This window comes from Apium graveolens, unplaced genomic scaffold (assembly GCF_009905375.1).
Source record: "Apium graveolens cultivar Ventura unplaced genomic scaffold, ASM990537v1 ctg988, whole genome shotgun sequence".
In the NCBI taxonomy this organism is placed as follows: domain Eukaryota; kingdom Viridiplantae; phylum Streptophyta; class Magnoliopsida; order Apiales; family Apiaceae; genus Apium; species Apium graveolens.
The window spans coordinates 85,950-112,047 of NW_027421890.1; the positions used below are offsets into that span (position 1 = coordinate 85,950).

At 37.3% G+C, this 26,098-nt stretch overlaps 1 protein-coding gene across 3 annotated transcripts; it reads left to right on the forward strand.

Annotated features, from left to right (window-relative positions):
- Positions 1-21,396: 21,396 nt before the first annotated feature.
- Positions 21,397-24,965, forward strand: LOC141705771 (PWWP domain-containing protein 6-like). 3 transcript variants are annotated; one of them, XM_074508657.1, is made up of 3 exons: positions 21,397-21,544; positions 21,771-23,956; positions 24,026-24,965. In XM_074508657.1, the coding sequence occupies exons 2-3, from the start codon at positions 21,811-21,813 to the stop codon at positions 24,736-24,738; spliced, it is 2,859 nt and encodes a 952-aa protein (XP_074364758.1). In that variant the 5' UTR covers positions 21,397-21,544; positions 21,771-21,810; the 3' UTR covers positions 24,739-24,965. The 3 variants fall into 3 exon arrangements, with proteins under 3 accessions (XP_074364758.1, XP_074364759.1, XP_074364757.1); XM_074508658.1 differs by having other exon boundaries at positions 24,050-24,965; XM_074508656.1 differs by having other exon boundaries at positions 21,771-24,965.
- Positions 24,966-26,098: the final 1,133 nt, after the last annotated feature.

The window sequence follows — 26,098 nt, forward strand, 5'->3', positions numbered from 1 at the left end:
CCAGACACATAGTGGAGTACGAGCATGTGGATATGCAACCAGATCTGACTTACGTGGAGAAACCAGTAAGGATTATAGATAAGAAGGAGCAGGTGCTTCGGAACAAAGTGATCAAGCTAGTCAGAGTGCTATGGCAGAATCATAATGTGGAAGAATCAACTTGGGAACTAGAGAGCGCAATGCTAGAGAAGTACCCCCATTTGTTTTCTATTTGATTCCGGGATGGAATTCTTTTAAGGAGGGGAGACTGTAATAACCCCAAAATTTTGAACTTTTTGTAACCCTTATGAATAGTGTTTTTGCTGATATTGCTGAATAAGAAAACTGTTCATGCCACACTATGTAGGGTTTCTTTTATGGATATTCTGAGATTTTATTGGTACTCTATATAATATATAAGTGTATGTAAATATCGTCAGAATCCAAATTTGAACCTTTTGATTTTTCCCGAAAATCCACCAGATATCGAAAGAATTGAGTATAAGGTAACATGATAAAAAGGATTTAAATTCAAGGATTTTAATAGAGGATCATAAAAAGGAATATAATGTATTGAGAAAGGTTAAGGGAACCTAAGTAATAAGATCCCGGGTATGATCCATCAAACGATAAACGAAAACGAAAGTTAAGTGAACCGTATAACAGATCAGCGGTCATTAGCCAAGTAATTAGAAGCTAATCAAAGAGATTAGAGGGGATGATGTCATCCAACCATTGAGAAGAGGACAAAGAGGGGAGGGTGATATCACATGATGACATAAGCATGACATAAGGGAAGGAATTGTTGGATGATTTAAAACCACACAAAGTTCAAGGTTACAAAGGTAATTAACCAAAACAAATCAAAAGAAAATCAACCAACCAAAACAAAACAAAGCAAAACACAAAATCATTTCTTCTTCAACCAAGGAGCTCTCGGCTTTTCTTCATTTCAAGAAGAAGAATTTTCAAAATTCAAGTTCCAAGCTTCCTAAATTGGTAAGATAATTATCTAGTACTCCTTATGCATAGTTATGGCTATTCTATAAGTTTAAGCCTCCAAATCATTCACAATCTTCTCCAAGAAATCAATGAAGAAGATAATGAATAGTGATTTCAAGATTTTTAACTTGATTTTTCTTGTTTTTCCTTTAAGATCCAAGCATCCCTAAGACATCTCAAGGCTTCTTAAGGCTTCCTAGCTACTCACATCACTTCAAGGAAGGTATATCATCTCCAAACCCTAGCTTTACTTTGTATATTAGGATGATTTTGGTTGTTATGGTAAAAGAGTAGCTTAATGCTTGTAGGTTTAGAGTTTGGGTTGGAGTTGTAGTGAATTGAATGTTGAAACTTGTTGATTAGTAAAGGACTTAAGTATAGTTTTAAATTCATGATTGAGAATAACATAAATTGGAGAACTTAAGGTTTTGGGGGCTGTTGTAGTGTGATATGGATGGACTTTGGTTGTATGAATGGATTGGGGTTGATTGGTGATTGTTTTGGAATGGTATAAATTTGGGAAATCGCGTAAACATAGCCGTCGTAATGCCCAATTTACCGTAGACTGTTTTTGTTCTTAACATCAGAACCCTTGAACTCACTGCTAGGTTTTGACCATTGCCATGTTTAGATAGTTCATGTTACGAGCTTCGTTTTGATATGCGGTTCGTTTGATTCCGATGAACGGTTTAGGAGAAACGGCCGTTTTAAGTAACGACGTTACGCGAATGAACCTTTACCCCTCGCCTTACTTTAACACATAGGTTAAAGACCTTAAAGGACTAATTGAAGTATGAAACATTTATGTAAGGTGTAATAGGCAGTTGGTAAGACACCCGCCAAGGAATCGCCTTAAAACTCGTAATGGTTAAATTATTAAAAATGGTGGAGCCGAGGGTACTCGAGTGACGTAAGAGAATCAGTAAGCGCAAAGCGAGCGTTAGAGTCTAATTTGGTTAAAGTATAGATTTACAAGTGACTTTGGTTTAATTCCAACTCACATGTTGTTTATAGGTTACCAGACTCGTCCCGAGCCATTTGTAACCCCCAGTCGCTCAGGCAAGTTTTCTACCTGTTATACTGTTGTTGTGATGTAAATATATGTATATGCATTATCTTGCGATAAGTGCATGATTGTTATTAGCAAATTTTGCGATATATTGGAGCATGCTGATATGGTATATATGCATGTCTGTTTCGTAATCTAGTTATCTATCTGTTGATTTCAATGCTTATTAGTTGCATAATACCTATGCTAGAGATAAGCAGTAGTTACGTATACCCCTAGTATAGGGGACCCAAAGGCGAACATTTTCTAAACCGGGAGTCGATGCTCCCGAGTATATTATATATATATATATTTATATATATATGGATATAGTTTTCAAAACTATTGATCGAATAAGGTTTATTCGATAACTTTATTTTATTTAATGAATATTATTTGAATATTCATTCGAGGACTTATGACTCTGTTTATTCTATTTAATGATTATTAATTGGATATTCATTTGAGGATGTATGACTCCGTTTATTTTATTTAATGAATATTATTTATAATATTCATTCGAGGTATTATGACTCCGCTTATTATTTAATAATATTCTTTATTTTATTAAAGAATAATGTTTCGATAATTAAACTTATTTTCGATTATTCAAATAAAGATCGTACTTTCGTATAAGTATATCTTTGGTTAATTATTATTCATTTCAAGTATAAGTTTTAAAACTTCTACTTCGATTATTTTTATAAGGATTATCTTTATGAGAATATTATTTAAATAATAATATTCAGATATTTCTAATATATCGGGACTGATTTATTTTAATAAATCAGCAATACTCCAAACATTCTTAAAAATGTTTTCGAATCTTCAAAATGATTTTCAAAAGTTAGGGCGGATCCCAAAACTCATTCTTTTATATTTAAGATCCTCCTTTCGAAGGGGATTTAAATACTCGCTCAAAACCTGGGGGATCCGGCTCTGTGGTGTATTTTACATTCGCAACGTGGTTGCTGTTTTGAGAAAATAATTTGATTACTTGCCCAACGTTCGGGAAGTAAGTCCCTCTAATTGAGTCGGCATAAGCGACAGGCCGGGGTACGGTCTATCAAAGTGTAAGTGGCTGGGTGGCAGTCCATCAACGCATAAGAGGCTGGGTGGCGGTCCAGCACAAGGTCCTTATGTGGGTAAGGTGATGACCGGTGGGGGATTCATCCATCTACTAGTATAAAAGGTTACTTATTGGTATCTTTTCCTGAAAAGGGAAGCGTCCCGCGCCTTCCCGTTGAGATCATAGCTGCTATAGCTGCAGAGGTAGATCTATCTATAGATCAGACCTTCTACTTTTGGGAATCAATTATGTATAATTATAACTTGTGGCAGATAATGGCAATTAATTGTAAACTTATCAAGTAATCATTTTGGGTTGTAATAACTTTTAAATTATGGATTCAAAGACTTGTACCTATTTCAATTTCATCTCTGAGACTATAACGGGTTGTGGTGTGTGTTAGTGTGGGGTCACAGCATAAGGTTAACTGTTATTAATTAAGTGAAGTGATATTATGGAAAGAAAGACCGTGACGACCCGGATCCCTGACCCCGGATCTCTGACCCCGGATCTGGGGGTGTTACAGAAACTCTTATAAGGGTAGAGTTCAAGGTCAAGGCAAAGGATTTTCATCAAGTAAAGCCAGAATTACAAGTTAAGGAACAAGTTCTGATACTGGGAGAAGAATAAGTTCTGATACTGGTAAAAGGATAAGTTCTGGTGAGCATCTGGAACTTGATGAAGAAATTTCAAAGGAGTTATTTCTTAAAGAAAATCCAGGAATGAACTTTGGGAGTCTAAAGGAAGAAGAAGCTAGACTCAAAGCAGAAGGTGTCAAGACAAAATCTAAAGCTTCTGTTGTTGAAAAGAAATTTCCAAAGCCTAAGGGTATTGTGATAAAGGAAAGAACAAATTATGAGGCAACCAAAGCTAAATCACAAGTGGAAATTGATCCAAGGTCCAAGGGCAAAGAAAAAGTTGATGAACCTATAAAGGTTTATATGCTAGTCATGGATGAAGAAATAACTGATGATGAAGAAGATGCTAGTCTTACTCTGATTTCAAAGAAGATTTTTCAAACAACCTTTGACATGGCTCATGTTGTTCAGAGTCAAGATGTAGTAAGTTCTGATATGACAGTGAAGCAAGCAACCTCTGACATAGCTCAAGTTGGCTTGATATCAGAAGTTAAGGAAAAGGAAACCTCTGACATTGCTCAGGTTAAACCTTCAAAGATACTCCTACCAGGATTCACCAAAGCTAAACAGACTTAATCTTTGAAGACTGCAACAAGTGGTTTTGAAGCAAGAGTTGTTACAGGAAAGGAAGCAAGAGTTAAATCTGGGTTGGGTAGTTCTGATGAAAGAAGAGTACATAACACTACCAATGATCCAACTTCCTTAAGTGAACCAGGTGTTGGAGCAACTCCTAAAAGATTGAATCGACTTGAATCTATACAAATGGTTTACCATACCTTTTTGAGAGAACATATCGTGTTATATTTTTTGACAGATAGACCATATTAGGCAGAATGCTATACCACTGAAGTATTTTGAGGAACTGGAACATGTTCTATTCCTACTTCAAGTGAAAGACAGATTAATAGATAGTGTTGCAGGTTATTTAAAGTCACAAATTCAAAGACATAAGAAGCTTTATTCTGTAAAGTCTGACAGCACATACTGTCCCAAGTACAGAGATCACAAAGGTGATATTGTCGAAATGAAGCCCAACTCTGCTAAGATTATAACTACTTTTCTGGGTTATAAGGCTGTGGAATTCAATCTAGAGTCTGACAAGGCATATCTGATTAGACTAGATCATGACATAAGAAAAGCTAAGATAAATGATCTCAGAGCAGCTATTTTTCAAACTGGTGAAGATACAGCTGAATTGATAAATGCTAAAAGGAGGATGGTCAATGAACTTGAATATGCTGAGAGACGTTTGTTGAAGAATTATCTCAGAACAACTCCTAATATCAAAGAGATCAGAAATTGAAGCAAGTCAAAGATCTACAACTGCTTAAATTCTGAAGTATATACAGACTTAAGTTGATATCAGATCTTAAGGATGGTAAAGCTAAAAGGACTGTAAGTTGTAGTTATCTAGTCAAATTCTCATGCATTTGTACTTAATGTTTTTGACATCATCAAATATCTGTTGAACTTGTATATTATGCTAATTTACAAGTTAGGGGAGATTGTTAGATATATTTGATACTGTCATGTCTAAAGATGATTTGTGTTTAGTTTTCAGATCTTACTTGACAGGACAAATCAGTACTTAACTGGAAATTAGCACTTATACTGAAGACAGAACTTAAGATATCAGAACTTAAGTTATCAGAACTTAAGTTATCAGAACTTAAGTTATCAGAACTTAAGTTATCAGAAGATATATATCAGGAGATAATATCAGGACTTAAGATGACTTTCAGATAAGGCAGGCGGCTGATTGAAAGGAAAGAAGATCAAGACTAAGACAGAAGGAAATATGCATGAGAAAGGAATTCTATGAAGAATAGAATACTTGGAAGAAAAGATAACTAGTTGATATATTTTAGGAAGCAGAATTATATTCCATATCAATTAGGACTTATCTTGTAACTGTGTAGTATATAAATACAGGCATAAGGTTTACACTATATGTGTTATCATTATCAAAGTTATTATTCTTTGTAACCCAAGCAGCTCTCGTGATAATTTGTTCATCACTGAGAGAGGACAGTTCCATATTGTAACAGAGTTTATTGTGTTGAATAAAATCCGTGTTCTGTTACTTGAGTTCTTATATTAGATTTGATTGTAGTAAATACTATATTCAACCCCCTTCTACAGTGTGTGACCTAACATACCCGTATTGGATAATTATCCAAACCGGCTTCTTATAAAACATTTTATACAAAAATAATGTAATAATAGCCCGTCTTTTGAGAATACGGGTTTTGTTGATTCATCAAAATAATTATTGTATCGAAAATCTTGCGCCGGGACGCGTACGGGTCAAACCGTAATCCGGATTGAAAAAGTTAAAACACGGAAAATGTCCGGAATTATCAGATTAGGTTAGGAAGGAGTTTTCTGAAGAGTTTCGGGTTATAAAAATGCAAAAACGGTTGAAGTTGGACGATTCCCGTCTTTATAAAATATTTTTGTAATTATTCAGAAATAATTAATAAATTTATAAATCAATATAAAATCATATAATACTTCAAAAATTACCAGAAAAATACCATAATCATCTATATTTTATTCTGAACATAATAAAATTAATATACTTATACTTTACCACATATAAATACCCACATATTAACACCAATCATCAGATAATTCACCAAAAATTCACATAATAATCAAATATTAATTATTTATTGATAAAAATAATTGCACGATATTTCTTGGATATTACATGTTTAGTTTTTCTGGGGGGATCATTGCATTTATGTTAGTTGCATTCATGAATTTTTGTTTTGTTCTTTGAGTCTGTTTATGTTTGAGGACAAGAATCGATTCAAGTTTGGGGGTGTGATAAGTGGAATTTATATCCACTTAGAACGCTTCATAAAGGCTCGAATTGGTAATTTGTACTCAAGTTATTTGTGTTTTTGATGTGTTTTTGTAGTGTTTTGCATTTCAGGGCATATTCGAAAAAAGGAATGGATATTGCATTTTTTATGCTTAAAAGAGTGTTAGGATAGAACCTCGGTCGATTGCGCACAAGAAACCAGCACGAGAAGGTCAAGAAAGCAAAAAAATTCAGATTTTCCAGAAGTTCAGGGCGGCCTCGCTAGTCTTGGGAGCGGCCGCACCCATTTTTCAGAAACTCAGGGCGGCCGCGCTGGATTTGAGGGCGGTCGTGCTATGTCAAATTTCAGGAATTCTGATTCTATTATAAGATTGATTTGCTGGACTCCTGATCTGTTGGGTTGGTATTTAAAGACTTTTAAAAGATGTTTTTCATGTAGAAGAGCAAAGAGATAGCAGCAAGAAGACCTAATAGCACAATACAATGAAGGAGAAGAAGATCTTATTTTTACTTGTGATTCTTTGCTTAAGTTGTAATCTTGGATGCTTGCTTTCTTTGTTGTTTGAACCTAATACTCTTGTTAACATACTTTGTTATTATTATTCAGTTATTTCAGACCTAGTTTATCTTAATTACCATGCTTTCATTGGAACCCATGGTGACAATGAGTTCGGTTATGAACTAATCGTTGTTATGGGGTTCTAACAGATTTACATATGGATTTCTATAGTTAATTGTTTTGATACCTAAGTGTGTGGTGATTGTATGATATCCTAGTATTGGTTGTGCATATTCGTCTTATATGTGTCGCGAACATATAAGATAGTTTGTTAATCTCTATTGAAGCAACAGTGAATATAGAGATTTAGAACTTGCCTTGCTAGCATAGGTTCATGTATTTATTATGCATGATTCGTAGGTAATTTTAACCATCTTACTTGCCCTATGTAATCACGATAGATAACTTGTTCATTAAACCTTTATGTTGTCAAATTCTATAGACATATAGGGTCTCAACATAATTGGTGTCTATTCAGCTTCTATCTCTTTTGTGGATGTCTGGTAGTAGGGTATTCGTACAACGAAAGTTGGCGTTTACTAGTTTCGTGTTATCTGATTAGTTGTCATCACCATTGCATGCTAAGGATTAGAAAAATGACTTTGAATGAAGTAATTAATGAAGTTAGAATCTCATGTTTGTCTCATATAGTTAATTCAATCACTTTTATTCTTAGTTAATTGCATGTTAGTTTAATCTTAGTTATAAACATCTCAACTTGTTATTGTCTTAGCATTGAGCGATAACCATAACATTGTTGTATAGGTGCATAATCTTAAGTTAACTAAAAAGAGTTTTATGGGTACGAATCTGATTTATATCTTATACTACTTACGAATGCGTATACTTGCGTGTAATTTTAGCGTGTGTTGTCGCCCTAACAAGTAGCCTAGCTAACTCCCCTCCAATTCAAATGGAGGTTCCCACTACAAGTGTGGAACAACAAACTGTCATAACCACAGCTCAGGCTGTGAGTCAAACTGTGACATCTGTCACAGGTGGTTCTAATGATGCACTTCCATCAACTTCAAACTCTTCACAACAAACATCTCACCCTATGCAACAGTGGCTGAAAAATTCTCAATCTCAACCAAGCACTGTGAATAATCTTCTTGTTGAATAAATCTCTGGTCTTGCCAACATCTCACAGCACATTCTCACTTCAAACATGAGCAATCAAGATTATCAGGCTATTCTTCTCACCTACAATGAAGAAGTTGAGAAACAGAAGCAGAATATAGTCAATAAAGCTGAGTAAGATGGGAATGTGGATGCTAGATTATCAAAAGATTTCACTTTAGAGATGGATCAGGTGTTGGCAAGGTTTAGAGATGAATATGTCACCATATTGGGAAGTAATGCCAAGGACCTGACTCCTCAAGAGGTTTATAATGCAGTCAATGAAGTGTACAAGGCTCAACTCAAGGATTTTCACCTATTTGGTAAAGCTCTAGAATTAACATTGACTGGTCATCAAGACAAGATTAGAAAGCTGGTGAGAGAAAAGATGGATGAGATTATTCCTTCTCAAGTCAAGATCACTTCAAAATTTCAGTATTTTGCTGACCAAATGCGAAGATTTGATCTGACTTAAGTTGATAAAATTGTCAAGAATCTCAGACAGTCTTTTGTACATGGTTGATTAGAGCTAAAATGTGGCCCAAAATTAACTCGTATGAATATGATTTCAATAGGTGGTAAAAGGATGTCAAATTGGATGTATATGATGTTAACATGTTAATTGTAAAAATATATGGTGGCAAGTGACTCTTATAGGGTGCAAAGTGACTCTAATATGGTGAAAAGTGACTTACATGGTTCATTAGAGCTAAAATGTTGCCCAAAATTGACTCGTATGAATATGGTATCAAAAGCTGGTAAAAGGATGTCAAATTGGATGTATATGATGTTAACATGTAATTGTACCATATAGTGGCAAGTGACTTTTATAGGGTGCAACGTGACTCTAAAATTTCAACAGCCTATTACTAATTTAATGATACAAAACTCAAATTGAACCACCTTCATCAAAGTAGGTATGAGCCTTCTGCATTGCTCATGGAAGGAATCAAAGAGGTTGTGCAAGCTACTTTTGGCACCTCAGTACCTTCAAGCTCTCAACCACTATCTGCCACTTCATCAAATCTCCAACTGCAAGCTCTCTAACAACAAGTTTCAACTATGCAGTCTTCCAATGATTCACTCACAGCTCAAGTGCAAGCTCTCAGTTCTCTGGTGCAGACTCAACATGATGATATCCAGACCTTGGTGGACTCTCACAAGCATTTACAAATGCAAAATTCTATGGCTTTGGGAGCCATCATGGGAAAACTCAACATTCCATTTCCTGCACTTCCTGAGGTTGTGAGGCCAAAATTACCAACTCCCCTACTCATGCTTGTCAACAAGACTAAGGGGGAGATAGAAGCTAGGATTCAACAATCCAAGGATGCTGGTAAATCAAAGGAGACTAGCAAATTGACATCACATCACACTGGTTAAAGCTCTTCTAAAGCTCAATTATCTAAAGATGTTGGGAATGATAGACTTCTAAAAGATGCAGAAGGACCTTGTCAAGATAAATAATTTAATGAACTTATGTCAGTTTTAAGAGTGTCTCTTCACAACAACTATGTAACCTACAAAAGAGCAGTGGCCAACAATATCAATTTTATCAGAGTGGTGATTGTCAAAGTTGATAATTTTTTGGAGAAAAGGATTGTTGCAAATGTGAATGACTGTGGTTTGGACATATGTCTACAGGTGTCTCTCTCCAACCTTCAAAAATTTAGGGCATCTGAGCTGGATGTAATGATTGATAAAGTACATATAGTGATTCCAGAGGACACCCAATTGCTAAAGGAACTCAAGAATGCTCAGATAGCTGCTTTTCCTGAATCCTATCTCTATCCTAGCAAAGGGAATTGCCTACATCTGTTCACAATCCAGAAAATGCAGATACTTCACAGTTCCAAAGAACTGTGTAAGAAGTAATGTGAGATTGATAATGAATTTTGAATCTGATCTCAAGACCAAGGCAAACAAGTCACCTGAAGATGAGGAGATGATCAGAATCTTGGGAAGATATCTTCAAAATGCAGAAACCATGTTGCCAACTTCACAATTCAACTTAAGGGATGACAAGGATGATGAGCAGAAGCAAGATGATCAACCACCTTCTTGCTCAAATCCAAGTCAGACCTCTGAAGCAACTTGTGGCAAAGAAAAGAAACAAGATGAGAAGAAGGGGGATGATAAGAAGAAGAGTGATGAAAAAAGAAAGAAGAAGAATGAAGATGGCTCGTAACCACAAAAATAAACCCTACAAATCCAAATCAATCAAGCTGAACCTACTAAGCCAACAAACTCAAACATTAAACCATCTCAAACCTCTAAGCCCAAATTCTTGTACAAACAAACTGCCAACACCTTACTGAAAATACCAATCACCTCATGCCAAACATCTCTAAAGAAAATCTCAAACCTACCTTCTGTTAAGCCACCAACCAAAATTCATTACAAATCTGTTGGGAGAAAACCAAATAAAATGCAAGTTACAGAGAGGGTCATCTGGAACTGTTTCAATCAAAGTGATTTTCTACCTCTGAACTGGTGCACCTCAGATGAAGACTACTTTCAACAATTAGCTGAAGAAATGGTCAGAGAGTTTAGGTTGTAACATTAAGGGAATTAAGCATCTACTATCAGGATGGAACCTTCACATTTCTTGGCAGAAACTTAATGGACACATTTTCACCCACGAAGATCAAAAGGGTGATAAGCTTACTAAAGGACAAGGATACTACAACTAAGGCATGGAGATCTGGTTTGGCTGAATGGTTGGTAGTAGGGGAAGAAAGAAGAGCAAAAGAGAAGGCTGAAAGAGAGGAGAGGAAAAGAAATTATATTGAGGAGATAGAAATTTTTATATAAAGATCTGAAGAACTCAAGGCAAATGGGATGAGCAGAATTACCAAGAATGGACAATTTCTAAACATCAAGGTTGGCAGATTCTCAAGAATTAGGGTTGGTTTCTTGTACAGTTATCCATTAGATGTTAAGCTCAAGCTTGTAGAAGCTCTAAGAGGGACACCAATCATAGAGGTATTGGAAGTACTTGTAAAGTTAAAGGACCTCATTAGAGAAGAAACTAGAGATGAGAAATTTGTCTGATGAATGTATCTTTCAAACTCAAGAAATCACTTAATGTATAAAAGTTGTATTTCTGTCAATTCTTATGTAATGTTCTATTTTTCATTTTAACTTGGGGTTAGTCTTGTTACCAGGCATGAATTTGTGATAAGTAATCTTCTCACAAATTGGGGGAGATTGTTTTACAAGACATGCCTGTACTATAACAAGACTAAGTCAAATTGACAGCCCTAAGTAAGTTGTATGATAATTTAAGTTTGCATTTTGTATTGTATTACTTGAGTCTGTAAAAGTGTCAATAGATTAGACTGGAGTATTTTTCTGTAAACAGTCTCAAGCCTAAGAATAAACACTAGAAGAAGATCATGCCTCAGAGAAAATATGAAGAAGCTTGGCGTTGAATAAATCTGTTTTGGGGAAAATATTCTAAGTCAAGATATCTACAAGTCACAGATCAAGTAATATAGAGAAGTCATTCGAGAACTTCAGAATGACTTATCGAGAAGTCCAAAAATAGCTTATAGAGAAGTCTCGGAGATATCGACAAGCCAAAATGAAGATATGAAGATTGGAAATATCGACAAGTCATTTCTGCATTAGAGAACTCAGATATATCAACAAACCAAAATGAAGTTATGAAGATTAGAGATATCGACAAGTTAATTCTACATGCAAGGACTTGGAGACCTCGACAAGCCAAGCTCATTTAAGAACTCAGAGATCTCGACAAGTCAAGTTCATATTCGAGAACTCAGAATTCTCGACAAGTCAAGTTCACATTCGCGAACTCAGAGACCTCGATAAGTCAAAACACTTGTAGAGAACTAAGAGATCTCGATAAGCCTTTATACTTATCGAGATATCAGTTCTTTATAGTTCAAACTGGAGATCTCGATATAAACCTCAAGTACATAATGCAGACCAGTTAAAGATCCAAGATTATCAATCAATAAACAAATCAATCACCGATTTGAAAAGTCTACAAAAGCAGCTTGAAGAGTACAAGATCAAAGGCCAAACTTAACTGACAAAGTAAAGTCACAGACATGCACGATTTATAAAGATACACTAAGCCGTAAATGGAAAGCTTTAGATAACTTAAAATAGGGTTTAGTACATGCTATTTCATGTTTTATAAAACTCGTGTTTACTAATCTATAAAGTAAACACTGGTCCTTAGTTTTAGATGTAACAAACAGATCTAGACTTTTCTTGTAACCCTCTCAAGAAAGAAGATGAGTTCTTTATCAACTAAGAACCCAGAAATTTGTAGCAAGACATACTTGATTTTAATATAAAATTAAGTGAGTTTTGAAGATACGGTGTTTATGTGCATGTTTTAATATTTTTGTTAAAACACTTAATCTCTAAATATTAGATTGCTATGTTCACCATATCCATAACAGTTCAAAAAGCTTAAAAATAATCTAAAACACACTAACCCCCTATGTTGTATTCATTACCTAACAGTAAGTCCATGGGCGGACGACCTCAATTACTTTATAAGGCCCTTCCCAGTTTTGCTGAAGTTTTCCTTGCTTCATTGGCATAGATATAACTATCTCTCTTAGGACGAAGTCACCAATTCCGAATGACCTTTTCTTTATGCTTGAATCGTAGTATTGTGCGGCCTGCAACAGATATTTTACATTCCTTTGGTGGGATGCTTCTCTTTCTTCTTCTACCAGGTCCACGTTCGCCCTTAGGCCAAAGTTGTTGACTTCCACATTATAGACCTCCGTTCTGTAAAATTCTAGACCCACTTATACCGATACCAAATCATCTGTTTCATAGGCCAATCTGAAGAGAGTTTCTCCTGTAGAAGATCCTGGCGCGGTTTGGTAAGCCCATAAGACCCATGATAACTCTTCTGCCCATCTTTCCTTGGTTTTGCCCAATCTCTTCTTTATTCCTTAAAAAACTATCTTATTGGTTGCCTCGACTGCCCCATTTTTTTGGGTTAACAACTGAACTAAGCTTTTGTTGGACCCCGAAGTGATGAAGGAACTTCCTGAACTTATTTATCATGAATTGCGTTCCGTTGTCCGAAACACATACCTTCGGAATTTCGAACCTCAAAATAATTTGCTCGAGAAAGAACTTTTTTGCTGCTTCTTCGGTTATGGCAGACAGTGGTTTGGATTCGACCCATTTTGTTATGTAATCAATGGCGATGATGCAGTATTTCGCATGTCTCATGGTGGTAAATAGAATTCCCACAATGTCTATGTCCAACATTACAAAAGGTTTGGGGTAAAGGACTGAAGCCATTTCTTCTGGAGGTTACTTCGGGACTGTCACGAAAAGTTGGCACTGTTTGCACTACTTAACATACTCGTTTGCATCTGCTAGCAAAGTCGGCCAAAAGAATCCTTGTCAAAGGATCTTAAAGGCTAAAGACCAACCGACCAAATATTCTCCACAAATACCCTCGTGCATTGTTTCTAAAACTTATTGCTGCTCTTCTGGATCCAAACACCTTAGTAGGGGCTGAGTGATAGATCGGAGATATAGCTTCCCGTTGACAATGGTTTAGTTTTCCGCCCTATATTTAATTTTTAGAGCTTCCTTCGGTCTATGGGGAGGATTCTCTTCTCCAAATAATTCTGAATGGTGGTCATACAGTTGGCCCCTTAGTGTATTTCTAGGCAATCTTTTCTCCTGATCAAAGGCGTCTTGGCTTCGATTAGAAAGATAGAGCCAGTTAAGATCTGTGTTTCAGCCGAGCTATCCTAAATAGGGCATCTGCCCCGACTGTTGTTCTCCATTCCTATCTGACTTAATTATAAAGTTTCAAATTCTAGGGAGGTTTCTCTTACCTTTGTAGCATAAGCTTTTGTTCAGGGATCTCTTTGCTCATACTACCCCGAGAAGTGCTTGACCACCAGCATGGAGTCATTGAATACCATTAAGTGCTTTGCCTCAAGGCTTCGGGCTAGTTCCATTCCGGCCAAAAGAGCCTCATATTCTGCCTCATTGTTGGTGAGTGGAAAGTTGAACTGGATGGCTTGGCAGATTTTAAACCCATCGGGACTGGAAAGGATTAGTCCTGCTCCACGTTTCTTCCCAACGACCAAACCACTACATAAAGTTTCCATTTTCCAAGAGTCCGAATGAGTTGTTCCTCATGGTGTAAGGTCCTTCGGCCCTGAAAAAGTGCATTCGACTATAAATTCGGCCAGTGCTTGGGCCTTTATTGATGTTCGAGGGACGTACTCAAGGTCGTATTCACCAAGCTATGACCCTCCATCGGGAGGCCATGACCAGCCCATATGCGAACTTCTCGGCATTGGGTTATCTCGTTTCTGCGTCTTTCCGCACGTGGGAGACGTAGAAGACAAAATGTTGATTTCCTTCGTGATTCTTAACCAAAACGGCTCCAAGAGTTTGATCGGACATGGCTAGATAGAGCTGAAGGGTTTTTTTTGGATCAGGTCTCATTAAGAGGGGAGCCTTGTTGAGATATTCTTTTACTTTTTCGAATTCCTTCAAGTGTTCGGGCCCTCACTCAAAATTCCTTGACCCTTTGAGCACGACGAAGAAGGGTGGTGCTTTCTCGGCCGACCTTGAGATGAAGCGCCGAAGGGCCGCCAATCGCCCTGTCAGCTTCTGGATATCTGGATTGATCTCGGAGCTTCCATATCAATGACATCCTGGATTTCATCTGTATTCACCTCTATCCCTCGGGCACTGACCATGTAACCCAGAAATTTTTCACTTGCTACTCTGAACGTACACTTTTCAGATTTATTCTCATACTATTTCTTCAGAATGTCTCAAAGCACCCTCTCAGATCTTCAGCATGATCTCTGAACAAGGATTTCACTATCATATCATCCATATAGGCTTTCATATTTCGGCCAATCTGCTTCTTGAACACTTTGTTCACCATTTGCTGAAATGTGGCTCCAGCATTCTTAAGTCCGAAGGGCATTTTGATGTAAGCATAGGTTCCCTTGGAGTTATGAACGCTGTCTTCGGCACATCTTTATAATTCATAGCAATTTGATGATATCCATAAAATGCATCGAGAAAGCTAAGTACCTGGTATCTAGTCATGGCGTCTATCAGTTGGTCAATGTTGGAAATAGGGTAATGGTCCTTCATACAGGCCTTGTTGAGATATGTGTAATCCACGCACATTCTCCACTTCCCGTTGGATTTTTTGACCACCACCACATTAGCCAGCCAGTCGAGATACTCAATTTCCTCTATAAACTTGGCTTCTAGCAACTTTTCCACTTCGGCCTCAATAACTTTATGTCCCGTTCGGCTGCAAAAGTTCTCATCTTCTACTTGACTGGTTTGGCCTCGGGCTGCACATTAAGACAATGCGTAGCCGTCTTGGGATCCAAACCAGGCATATCTTCTGGCCCCCAGGCGAACAAATCATGGTATTGTCGGATGACTGCAATGACCTTCTCTTTTAGATTTTCCTCTATGCCCTTCCCAATGCGCACCATTTTATCCGAATGACCAGCATATAATTCGACCTCTTCAACTTCAGCGGCTGGTTCGGATATCGGACTTGAGAGGTCTGCCCCAAATTTTTCTAGTTCAATATTAAGGGTCTATCGGCTGCCACTTGTTTCGGCTTCGCCCCTTTTTCTTTTTTCGGTTTCATCTGGTCCTTCATAAGACTGATCCCTCTCCAAATCTTCCAGCATGATTATTCTAGCAGTTTTTTGGTGACCCCACATTTCTCCTACCCCCTTCTCCATTGCGAACTTCAGTTTGAGGTGGGGTATATATTCTATTGCTTTGAAAGTTGACAGGAAAGGTCTCCTCATGATCGCATTATATAGACTCTCCATCTGAACCATATAGAACTTCACTAGTTTTTCAACAGTATACGACAGTTTACCCAGGAGGACAGGGAGAGTTATCGTACCTTCGAACTGAATTGGGTGTCCACCGAAGGCGTAGAGGGGAGCTTCGTCACAAGGTTCTAGTTGTTCGCCCGCCAATTTCATCTTACAGTATGTCTTATGGAACAAGATGTTGACAAAGCTACCGGTGTCAACCTGTACTTTCCAGATTTTGTTTTTCCCGATGAGAGATTGATGATGAGGAGTCTTCGTGTGGATGGATGACATCTTCATAATCCTTGGTACTGAATGTCATCGACATGTGGGGCTTCACTAGGTTGAATTGGTAGAGGTTTTACACTTTCCTGGCATACTTTTTCTTTGCTGTCTTGCTATCACGATCCAGTACGCTACCCCCCCAAAATGGTCTTCACTTCGCCCCTGATCTTGTCTCTCCTTTCGGGTTCTTCGGCCTCAGGTTCTTCCTGATTGACCTTCGGTCTCATTCTGTCCCTCATATCTCAGACGAACTTATTTAATTCGCCCTCTTTGATCATTCATTTGATTAGATTTTTAAGATGGTAGCACTCATCAGTATTGTACCCTTTGTCTATGTGGTAGTCACAGTGCTTATTAGGATTCTTCTTGTGATTTAGGACCTTCATCTTGGATGGCTGAACAAATCCTGGCTTCCCTTTGATATCGTGGAAAATTTAGGAGATTGGTACATTCAAGGAAGTAAACACAACTGAATCTCTATCTTGTCGTCATTCTGCACCACGGTCTATCTCTTTTCCCCCCCTTTCTGTTACCCATTCGGTCACTGGTAGACCTTGAGTAGACGTACTTTTATGTTCGCTTGAAATGATCGTCCCTTCCGGAATCTTTTTAACCCCTAATGTTTTCCATTTTTCTCCGGATATTTCTCCCCTCACATAAATATCATTGAGGGACTTGTGGGAAAAATCATAAAGAGAGGAGCGAAGCTTTTTACCTTTGTAAGGGTTTAACCCCACCGTGAGGAAGCCCATTGCTTTGACTTTGTCCAAATTGGTGACCATTCCAGCTTCTTCCTTAAACCGAGCCAGATAATCCCCAAGTTCTTCGTTTAACCTATACCTGCAATGAACCATTGCTTCGATATCCTTAACCTTCCGAAACAGTTGGGAATATACTTCGTAAATTTCCTCTTCAACTATTTGAATGAACCGATGGACCTTGGTTTGAGGGACTTGTACCACATCAAAACTGATCCCTTCATGTAAGTTTTAAACATCTTATAGAGCATGATGTCGTTATGGCCCATCCTTATTATCAATAATTCGTACTTCTCACAGTGTTCTTCTGGGTCTCTCTTTCCGTTGAACTCGCTCATCTTTGGGAACTGCCTCTCCTCGCCCGGGGGAGCTCGATACTGCTCAATTTCTTCTGCCACGATTGGATCTCGGTCGACCCTTGTGCCACCGAACATAGCTTTCTTTTGGGATGCGAATCAGAGTCATACTCATCTTCTGCGTTAAACCCTATTTGATCTTTTCTCGGCTTGGTGACTACCACCATATCATCGCCCTCTGATGCTTCACGGAGGGCCTTCTCCTGTAGCTCGATTTCTTCCCTATAAAGCTCTAGAGCCTTCAATTAGAGTGCATCGACCTTGCTTCATTTTGCCCTGGCCTATGCCTCTTTCTCTGCTTGTTTATTTTATTTATCCTTGCCCTTCTCCGCGGCCAGTTTGTCAGCCCGAATCTTTAGTACCAAAGCCTCTTCTTCAGGAGTCAGTTTGAGCACCCTATCAGCGTCAACTAAAGACTATTTTGATGTTTGTCCTCCATCATGAGGAGAGAAACCAAGTGGGTATCTGATCATTGCTTATCTTCGTCATTCTCCCAGTGTCTCGTAACAATTATTCAATGTCCCCCAAATGGCGCCAAATGTTACGCCCATATTCCTTTGGGTGCAAGAACGTCCTTCGGTCATCTAAGAACAGTCTTCAGTTTATACGTGAAAAAGAAGAGAATTCGAGAGATTGTCCCCCGATTCACCTCCGGTGTGAGAATCGGTAATCTGGATATAGAAATAGGTTTGAGACTACAAGAAACTAGAGAGAGTTTGAGAGTGTAGAGAATTATGTCCTTTGTCTCTTACTTTCACTATGTACTTATACTCGTTAAACTTGGGCAATTAATGCGCGTCCGTTATGTTGAATATACTAACGAACGTTGGAGGTTGGAACGGTGGGGCATTTTTATTCTGTGTCTTCCAACGATAAAGTTAAAAACCTGATGGGCCTTGGCCCTTCGTCCACACTGGGCTTTCGTCCTTTTGGGCCTTCTCCTGGTAGGCCTCGATGGGCCTATAGCAAACAGGGACGGAGAGAATACTTATTAACGATGTCATCAATTTTAATTCATATATTGTAGTGGATATATTGCACCGGAGTATGCAATGTACAACCAGTTCTCAACGAAGTTCGATGTGTTCAGCTTCGGTGCGCCAGTTTTGATATTACTAAATGGTCAAAAGAACCATAGTTTTCAAAATGGGGAGAATGGGGAGGATCTTTCCATCTTTATAAGTTAATTTGTACATACAAATTTATCGTTACATGCAATATTCTTACATATTCAATACTATTACCCCGAACTTGATTATGTTAATATCTTTCAGGCTTGGAAGAAGTGGTGAGATGAAACTCCATCTACTGTCATAGATCGAGTATTAAGAAACTTAAGATCAATACACGAAATGATAAGATGTATTCACATTGTGGTACTATGTGTACAAAAAAATATAGCGGACAGATACAATGGCATCAGTGGTGCCATGTCAAGTAGCTAATTCTCACACTTTTATACCTTCATAGCTTGCCTTCTTTATGCGGTTCATTGGTCCAGAAATGTCATCGACTACAAATAATACAAATTTCAGGGCGAACAAAAGGTAATACTATCAAGTACTCTATCAATGAGGCTTCCTTCAACGATCCATAACAACGATAATGAGTTTTAATAGTACTCAAATTTATGCATTTTAGTTGAATTGTTATCAGTTTTCATTGTCATTTACTCAGATGATTTTTTTGTTTCTAAACACTCAAATGAGTTTTTATGTTATAATTGTTGTTAAGCTCGACTAGATATGTGTTGAAAGTAAACCCTAAATACATAATTAATGTTGTATTAATTGTACCTAGGATGTCTAGAGAATTCGTGTTCAAGGCCCATCTCAAACACGAACGAGGCAGTTCGTGATCAAGACCTGTCATGACCACGAAGAAGGTCGTTCGTGATCAAGGCCAATCACGACTACGAAGGAGGCAGTTCGTGGTGGAGACTCGTCACGATCACGACCTAAGAATTGTTGTCCAACACGGAAGCAAATTCCTAGAAGAAAGGATCTAGAATCCACCATCTTAGAGAATTCCTAGATACCATCTAAGTTAGAGACATTTTTTCCAAGTCTACCAAACCTAATCTAAAGTTCTAGGTATAACAGGGTCTCACTCCTCCACCCGTAACTATATTTTGACTTGACTCTTTACAACATAGAGGTGCTTAGGCATCTTCTGACGACTGATTAGTCTCAAATTCAAGTGTACCTATTAAAACTCAAATCTCACAAATCATAACATTCAAACAAACGAAATTATACTTTTCATTTCACTGCTAATCATCTAATTAAATTAAAAAATAATAATTTTTACAAGGTAATAGCCCTTATAGAACCATAATACTTTATGTAATGTACTTTTATGTTTGGTGTTGTAAAGAAAAAATGATAAAAGTGACACTATGTTTAGATTAAGTGACAAAAATACTTATTTTCAATATTTTGGCCATTTTTACCAACCGGATACTCATTCTCTGACTTGGTATCTTAACAAAAAATATTTTCTTATTTCTTTTGTGTAAATATGCATTTTACAAAAAAAATGTTTAAAATACCCGGTCTAAGAATGGATATTCAGGCATATACTCTGTCTGAAAAGCGTATCTTGTATATTCAGCTTGAGTATGCGCAAAAATTTGGTCAAAAACCTTGTCCGAGATAGTATATTTCAAATACCTTATTGGAAAAAAACGTATTTCGATCTGCAAGGGTTGGCTCAGTTGGTTAAAAAGGGAATAACTATACTCTTGGTCACAGGTTTGAATCCGACGGGAGTAGAATTTATGATTATGCCTTCTGAGCCAGAGTCTGTCGCTTAAATGCGGTTTACCTTGGTTCATGTGATTTACTGGCTATTACGTAAGTCCGTGGGATTTACCTAGTGCGCACCCGAAGGGTAGCGGATGCGTGTTCCCTACGATTAAAAAAAACGTATTTCGATAATATTTTTAATCACATATCTCAAATTCTAATTTGATATTTTATCACTGAATTTAATAAATGTGATAATTTTGACCTAAACTCTGTTATAAATTGTAATACTATATTCATTTGAGTAAATAAATGTTGTATTTCATCAAGGGATTCCTTCCCATATTAATTTATTTGTTACTTTCATTTAATTTATTTATTACTTTCATTTAAATTTGATCAGATTGATAAGATGTGTTTTTATAATGTATTTTTTTGACTAAGTTTTTATGCCTTAAATTTTTTAAATTGTACTTTACTTATATTAGTAATAAACATATTTTTAACAAAAAACAAAAAAAATAGACATAAGGCATAAATTTTTATAAAATTGCGGTATAATAGTCTATATTAATTGTGCTATCGACTCAACTTTTTAAATGTATAGCAAAATTAGAAGCCAGTTTTAAATTTAGTCCAACTCCATTTAACATGAAAAAAAATTCAAAATTGAAGTAATTAGGGTACGCACAATTTTAACCTATTTTTATATAAAATTGACAAAAATAATCAATTTCTAAAAAGTTGATCAAATTTATCCGATGAGATATTCAACTAACGAGTATTTGGTTTATATAAGATACACAACTATAAGTGAAGTATCCTATATATGAAATATTCAATTATTGGTGAAGTATTTTATACAAATTGGATATCTCAATCGGCTAAAATTGACCATTTTGTTCAGAATGATTATTTTTGTTAATTTTTTTTTTAAAAATCGGTTATTTTTGTAATTTTTTCAAGACATTAAAGAATAAATATTCTATATTAACGGACAGCTGTCTGTAACCTGAACTGGATATTACAGTCCTCCTTATTTTTGACAGCCAGAATACATTTTGTTTTATTGTACAGTATACTGTTAATGCAGAGTCACTAGACAAGCATCTGTACTCGCGATCACAGCCCTTAAGTTTTTCAAATCTGCAAAATGGACGGCCCATATATCTTTAACTGCTTGTAGTATTTCACCTTTAGAAAGTTAAAAAAAATAAAGCCACCATCTCTACATTACATATAGTTACAGTTTGTTGTATTTCACCTGTATTTTATCTGCCAAGAATACACACATCTCTCTCTCTCTCTCTGTTCATAAGGTATCTCTTTCTCTCCACTCCTCTACTTATATCTGTGCTTGTGTTTGTATTTGTTGTGTTAACTGTTTGTTTTGATATTAGTTTAGTTTCTTTAATTTAAAGATTCGGGCTTTTAGAATGGTATGATGTTTTTAAGTTGTTGATGTTAATAATTGGAAAACCCTAGTGGGGCTTTGTTGTTTATGGTTGTTTTGTTTAAAAGATTGTGTTTTTATGTGTTTGGCAGTTAAAGATTTGAGTGGAGTTTGGTGATTTTGTTTCTTGAAATGGAAGTAGATGAAGCTAGTAATGAAACCCTAGTTGCCTCTGCTGAGGTGGGTAGTAAAAATGATGTGGTTCTTGAGGGTGAAATGGGTGATATTGATAGTATGGCTGATGGGGTTAAAAGGGGTTTCGATATTGTTGCGTCTGCTGAGGCAGGTAGTGAAAATGGTGCTAAAGATGAGGGGGTTGAAAGGGGTTCTGATATTGTGGCGTCTGTGGAGGTGGAGGTCGGAAATGTTGTGATTCTTGAGAGTGAAGGAGGTGCTAAAGATGAGGGGGTTGAAAGGGGTCCGGATATCGTTGCCTCTGCTGAGGTGGGTAGTGAGGATGGTGTGATTCTTGAAGGTGAAATGGGTGTGGAAGGTGATACGGGTGATGGGGTTTCTGATGTAGTTGCCTCTGCTAAGGTTGGTAGCGGAGAAGATGCTGTTCTTGAGGGTGAAATAGGTGTTGAAGATGATATCGGTGATGGGGTTAAACAGGGTTCTGATTTTGCTGGCTCTGCTGAGGTGGCTAGTAAAAATGGTACGAGTCTTGAGGGTGAAGTAGCTGTGAAAAATGACAGTGTTGGAGAGGGGTATGGTATAGGTGGTGTTGATGAGGAAATTAAAGTTAGGGATGAATTTGTTGAGACTGATAATGATAGCAGTATGCTAGTTTTGCATCATGTGTCTGTTCTTGGTGAAAATGTTGGTTCTAAGGGTAGTGGAGATGATAGTAGTGGGAGTGAAGATTATGGAGGTGAAGGGTTACGAAGGGGCGAAGTTTCGGATTATAAGAGTTCGTTAAAAGAGATGGATGAAAACGGTGTTGAGGAAAAGGAAGATGAGGAGTATGGTCTGGAGGATTATGATAGTGATGATGATGATCATATTGGGGATCAAAGTTGTGAGTATCGGGTCGGTGATTTTGTTTGGGGGAAGATTAGGAGTTATCCTTGGTGGCCTGGGCAGATTTACAGTGCTTCTGATGCATCAGAATATGCTCTTAAGCTAAAGCAGAAAGATCGCTATCTTGTTGCATATTTTGGGGATGGTTCTTTCTCATGGTGTAGCCCGTCTCAGTTGAAGCCTTTTGTTGAGAATTTTAAGGTTCTGTCTGAGCAAACCAATTCTAAAAATTTTACTTATGCTGTTGAGGCTGCTTTGGATGAGATTAGTAGAGTTGTGGAACTACAGATGACTTGCTCATGTTTAGCTGAAAAAAATGGTAAACTTGAACCTAGCATGGCTTCGAACAGCGGACTCAAGGTAGGAGTTCTTGTTCCTGTAGGTGTTGGGAAATCTTTTATTGCTCAGTGTGAACCGGAAAAGCTAATTAACAGTTTAAGAAATTATGCGGGGACAGTATCTATGAAGAATTTGCTTGAGCTCACTGTTTTGAAGAGCTGGCTAACAGTCTATTCTCGCGCAAAAGGAGGGTACCCGTTGCCGTTATACCATTATCCTAGAGGCATTGAAGGTCTTGAAGACAAAAGTGGCAATCCAGTGAAAGTTTCTGTCCAAGGCCCAGATGGAGAAGAGTTGTTATCTGGCCCAGTGGAAGCAGTTGTCTCAGGATTCAATCTTTCCAACCAATCTTTGTTGCAAAAATGTGAAGAAACATCAAGTGATATCCTGTATCAGAGAAGGAAGCAAAAAAGTGTGGCAGAACTTATAGAGGATGAAATGAGAAAGGAGGAGAGCATTGTGAATGAGTCCGTCTCTAATGTATTATCAACTGGGAAAAGAGGGAGAAGACAGAAGGCTGTAGCATCTCGATCTCCTAGGTCTGTGAGTGAAAAAATCGCAACTCGCGAATCTGATGACTTTGGGGGAAAAGAAGCTAATGAAACCCTTCCATCCGGGGAACTACAGAATAAAATACTTTTTGGTGATGAAAGTGAGGGGGAAGAAGAGACTGCAAAGAGCACCAGATTAAGGGAAAGGAAGAGGAGCAAGTATCTATCTTCTCCTTTCACAAATCCTAGCGAAAAAATGAAAGTTTCAAGCTTTAAAAGAGATTCTGAAACAGAGTCTGTGAAAAATAGTAGAGTCGGGGAGCGAATGGCTAGGGTTGCTGGTCAACTGATTGGGTTGCAGGGTTCTAGCAACGAGACTTCCCAGACTGGACCTCCTATAGGAACAGGAAGCAGTAATGCCAAGTCAGGTAAAACTGATATCTCAATGCACTTAAATGCAACTCCACTACAACTGCTCTCTCAACTTCAATCTGCAGCTGCTGATCCTTTGTGCTTGACAGAGAAGAGCGAGGTTGAGTTTATCACAGAAAACATCACCTCAATCAGAAACAAGGTGCAGCAGAAAGGTGAACCAGGCAGCATGAAGAGGAAGCCTGAAGACATGTCTCATTTGATAGAGAATGGAAGTAATGGCGAAGACTTGAAGTTGCCGCCTGCTAAGAGAGCTGTTAGTGGCTGCAAGACAGTGTCAAACAATGAGGATGCAAGAGAAGCTACAGTACTTATGCTGACATTTCCTCCGGCATATCCCTTGCCATCAAGAAATGAGCTGATGAAAATATATGGGAAGTTTGGACCCCTGAATGACGAGGAAACTTGTTTGTTATACAGTTCTTTCTCTGCTCGGGTTTCCTACTTGAGGAGTTCAGATGCGGAAGAAGCTTACAAAGCCTCAGTTGAGAATAATCCCTTTGGAGAAGTGAATGTTAATTACCGTCTTCTGTATCTTCCCGTGTCTTCAAAGGCTAGCGAGAGGACTCCTAAATCTTCTGTTGACAATGGAAAGGCAACCCAGCCATGTGATGATGAGGCAACACAGCTGGGCTTGATAAGAGAAAAGCTCAAGAGGTTGTCTTCTATAGTGGAAAGCTGTGGTGGTAGAATTTCTCTGGAGATGAAATCCAATTTGGAGAGGGAGGCAAAAGTTCTGTTGGAAAAGGTGAGTTCGATGACGGTTACTTCGTCTTAGATGGTATCTGACATACAGTAATAATCGCAGTATACTTGGTTGTTCAGTTATTAATACTGTCCTTTTGTCCCTGGGTGATTTTTCAGGGTTAAAATCTGTAGGAAGTAGTGCTAGGAACAGGCTTTATGTTACACGAGTCATTTGAAATAGGTGAAGTGATCTGTTAGGTTTTTTCAAACATTGTTCAGTGTTGTTCCAGACAAATATTATGCAGTGTTCTCAGACTACATCTAGATCAAAAGCGTTTCCTCATAGCCCATTTTAATATTTTCAGAAAATGAAATGTTAGGATAGGGGAAAAAATGGTGCTTAACATATTATTGATCAAGTAGCAAACACATTTTCTGTGGAAGGACCACAGAATTTAGCAGCCTCTGCAGGATCATCTTTGTCCGTATTTAAATATTATGTTTCATATAATTATGATATTAAAAGATATGTTTAAGCAAGTATAAATACGAATACAAGTATAAAATTAAAACAAGGCGCGTATATGGTACGATGAGTGTGTGCTTAAATACTCAAATGCTTCGATTTTTAAATACTAGCAAGTCTGGTTTCTATAATGCCTCCGTGATGAACTCATGTATTGTAGAGGTGGTGTTGAACCTCATATCTATAATCTCAAATTTTCCATCTTTAACTACAGGCATTCGATATTTGGAATTTTGCTATATTCCGGACGATAAAGGCTTTATTATTTCTAGTAAAATCTTGGCAGATGATTGTTGGTACTTGTTTGAATTTAACATTTTTCAGGCCGTTTTTTGGACCAGACAGCAAAAATTAAGACTTTGAAAACTGTAGTCAAATTGTTGAGCGGGTCTAGAGTTGCATTTGTCTCGATCCAAAAAACACGGGATCATTCTGAATTTTACTTGAATCACTATCTCAGTCATATGTCTTTTAATACGTACGTATCTGGGAAGGAAGAACACGGGAGCACTAGAAATACATGAATTCGATAAATACAAAAATATGGGGATACTGGAAAAATAAATAAATAATTCCATATATATATTTCATGTTAAACATAATAAAATCTACTAATAAAATCAAAAATTATATGAGAAATGAATCAAATATATCATTTATTATTCTAAAACACCAAAATACAAGTTAAACTTTTTAGTTTAAGCAAAAAGGAATTCGAGAACAATAGTTTTGTACTAACCAATAAACACCGATACTTAATTTTGTGAATTTAGTTTATTAAAATAAAACTTAACTATAATTTTTGAAGATAAAATTTCAAATTAGTATGATGGAAGAATCTATGTGCCCAATACAGGATATGTGTGTTCAAGTACGAGACTCGCATGTGACCCAAGTAACCCCGCTTCAAACTTGAAGCTTTTTC

What these genes read in the sequence shown, in the direction of transcription:
- LOC141705771 (XM_074508656.1), top strand. Translation starts at nt 21,811, where the DNA reads ATGGAAGTAGATGAAGCTAGTAATGAAACCCTAGTTGCCTCTGCTGAG.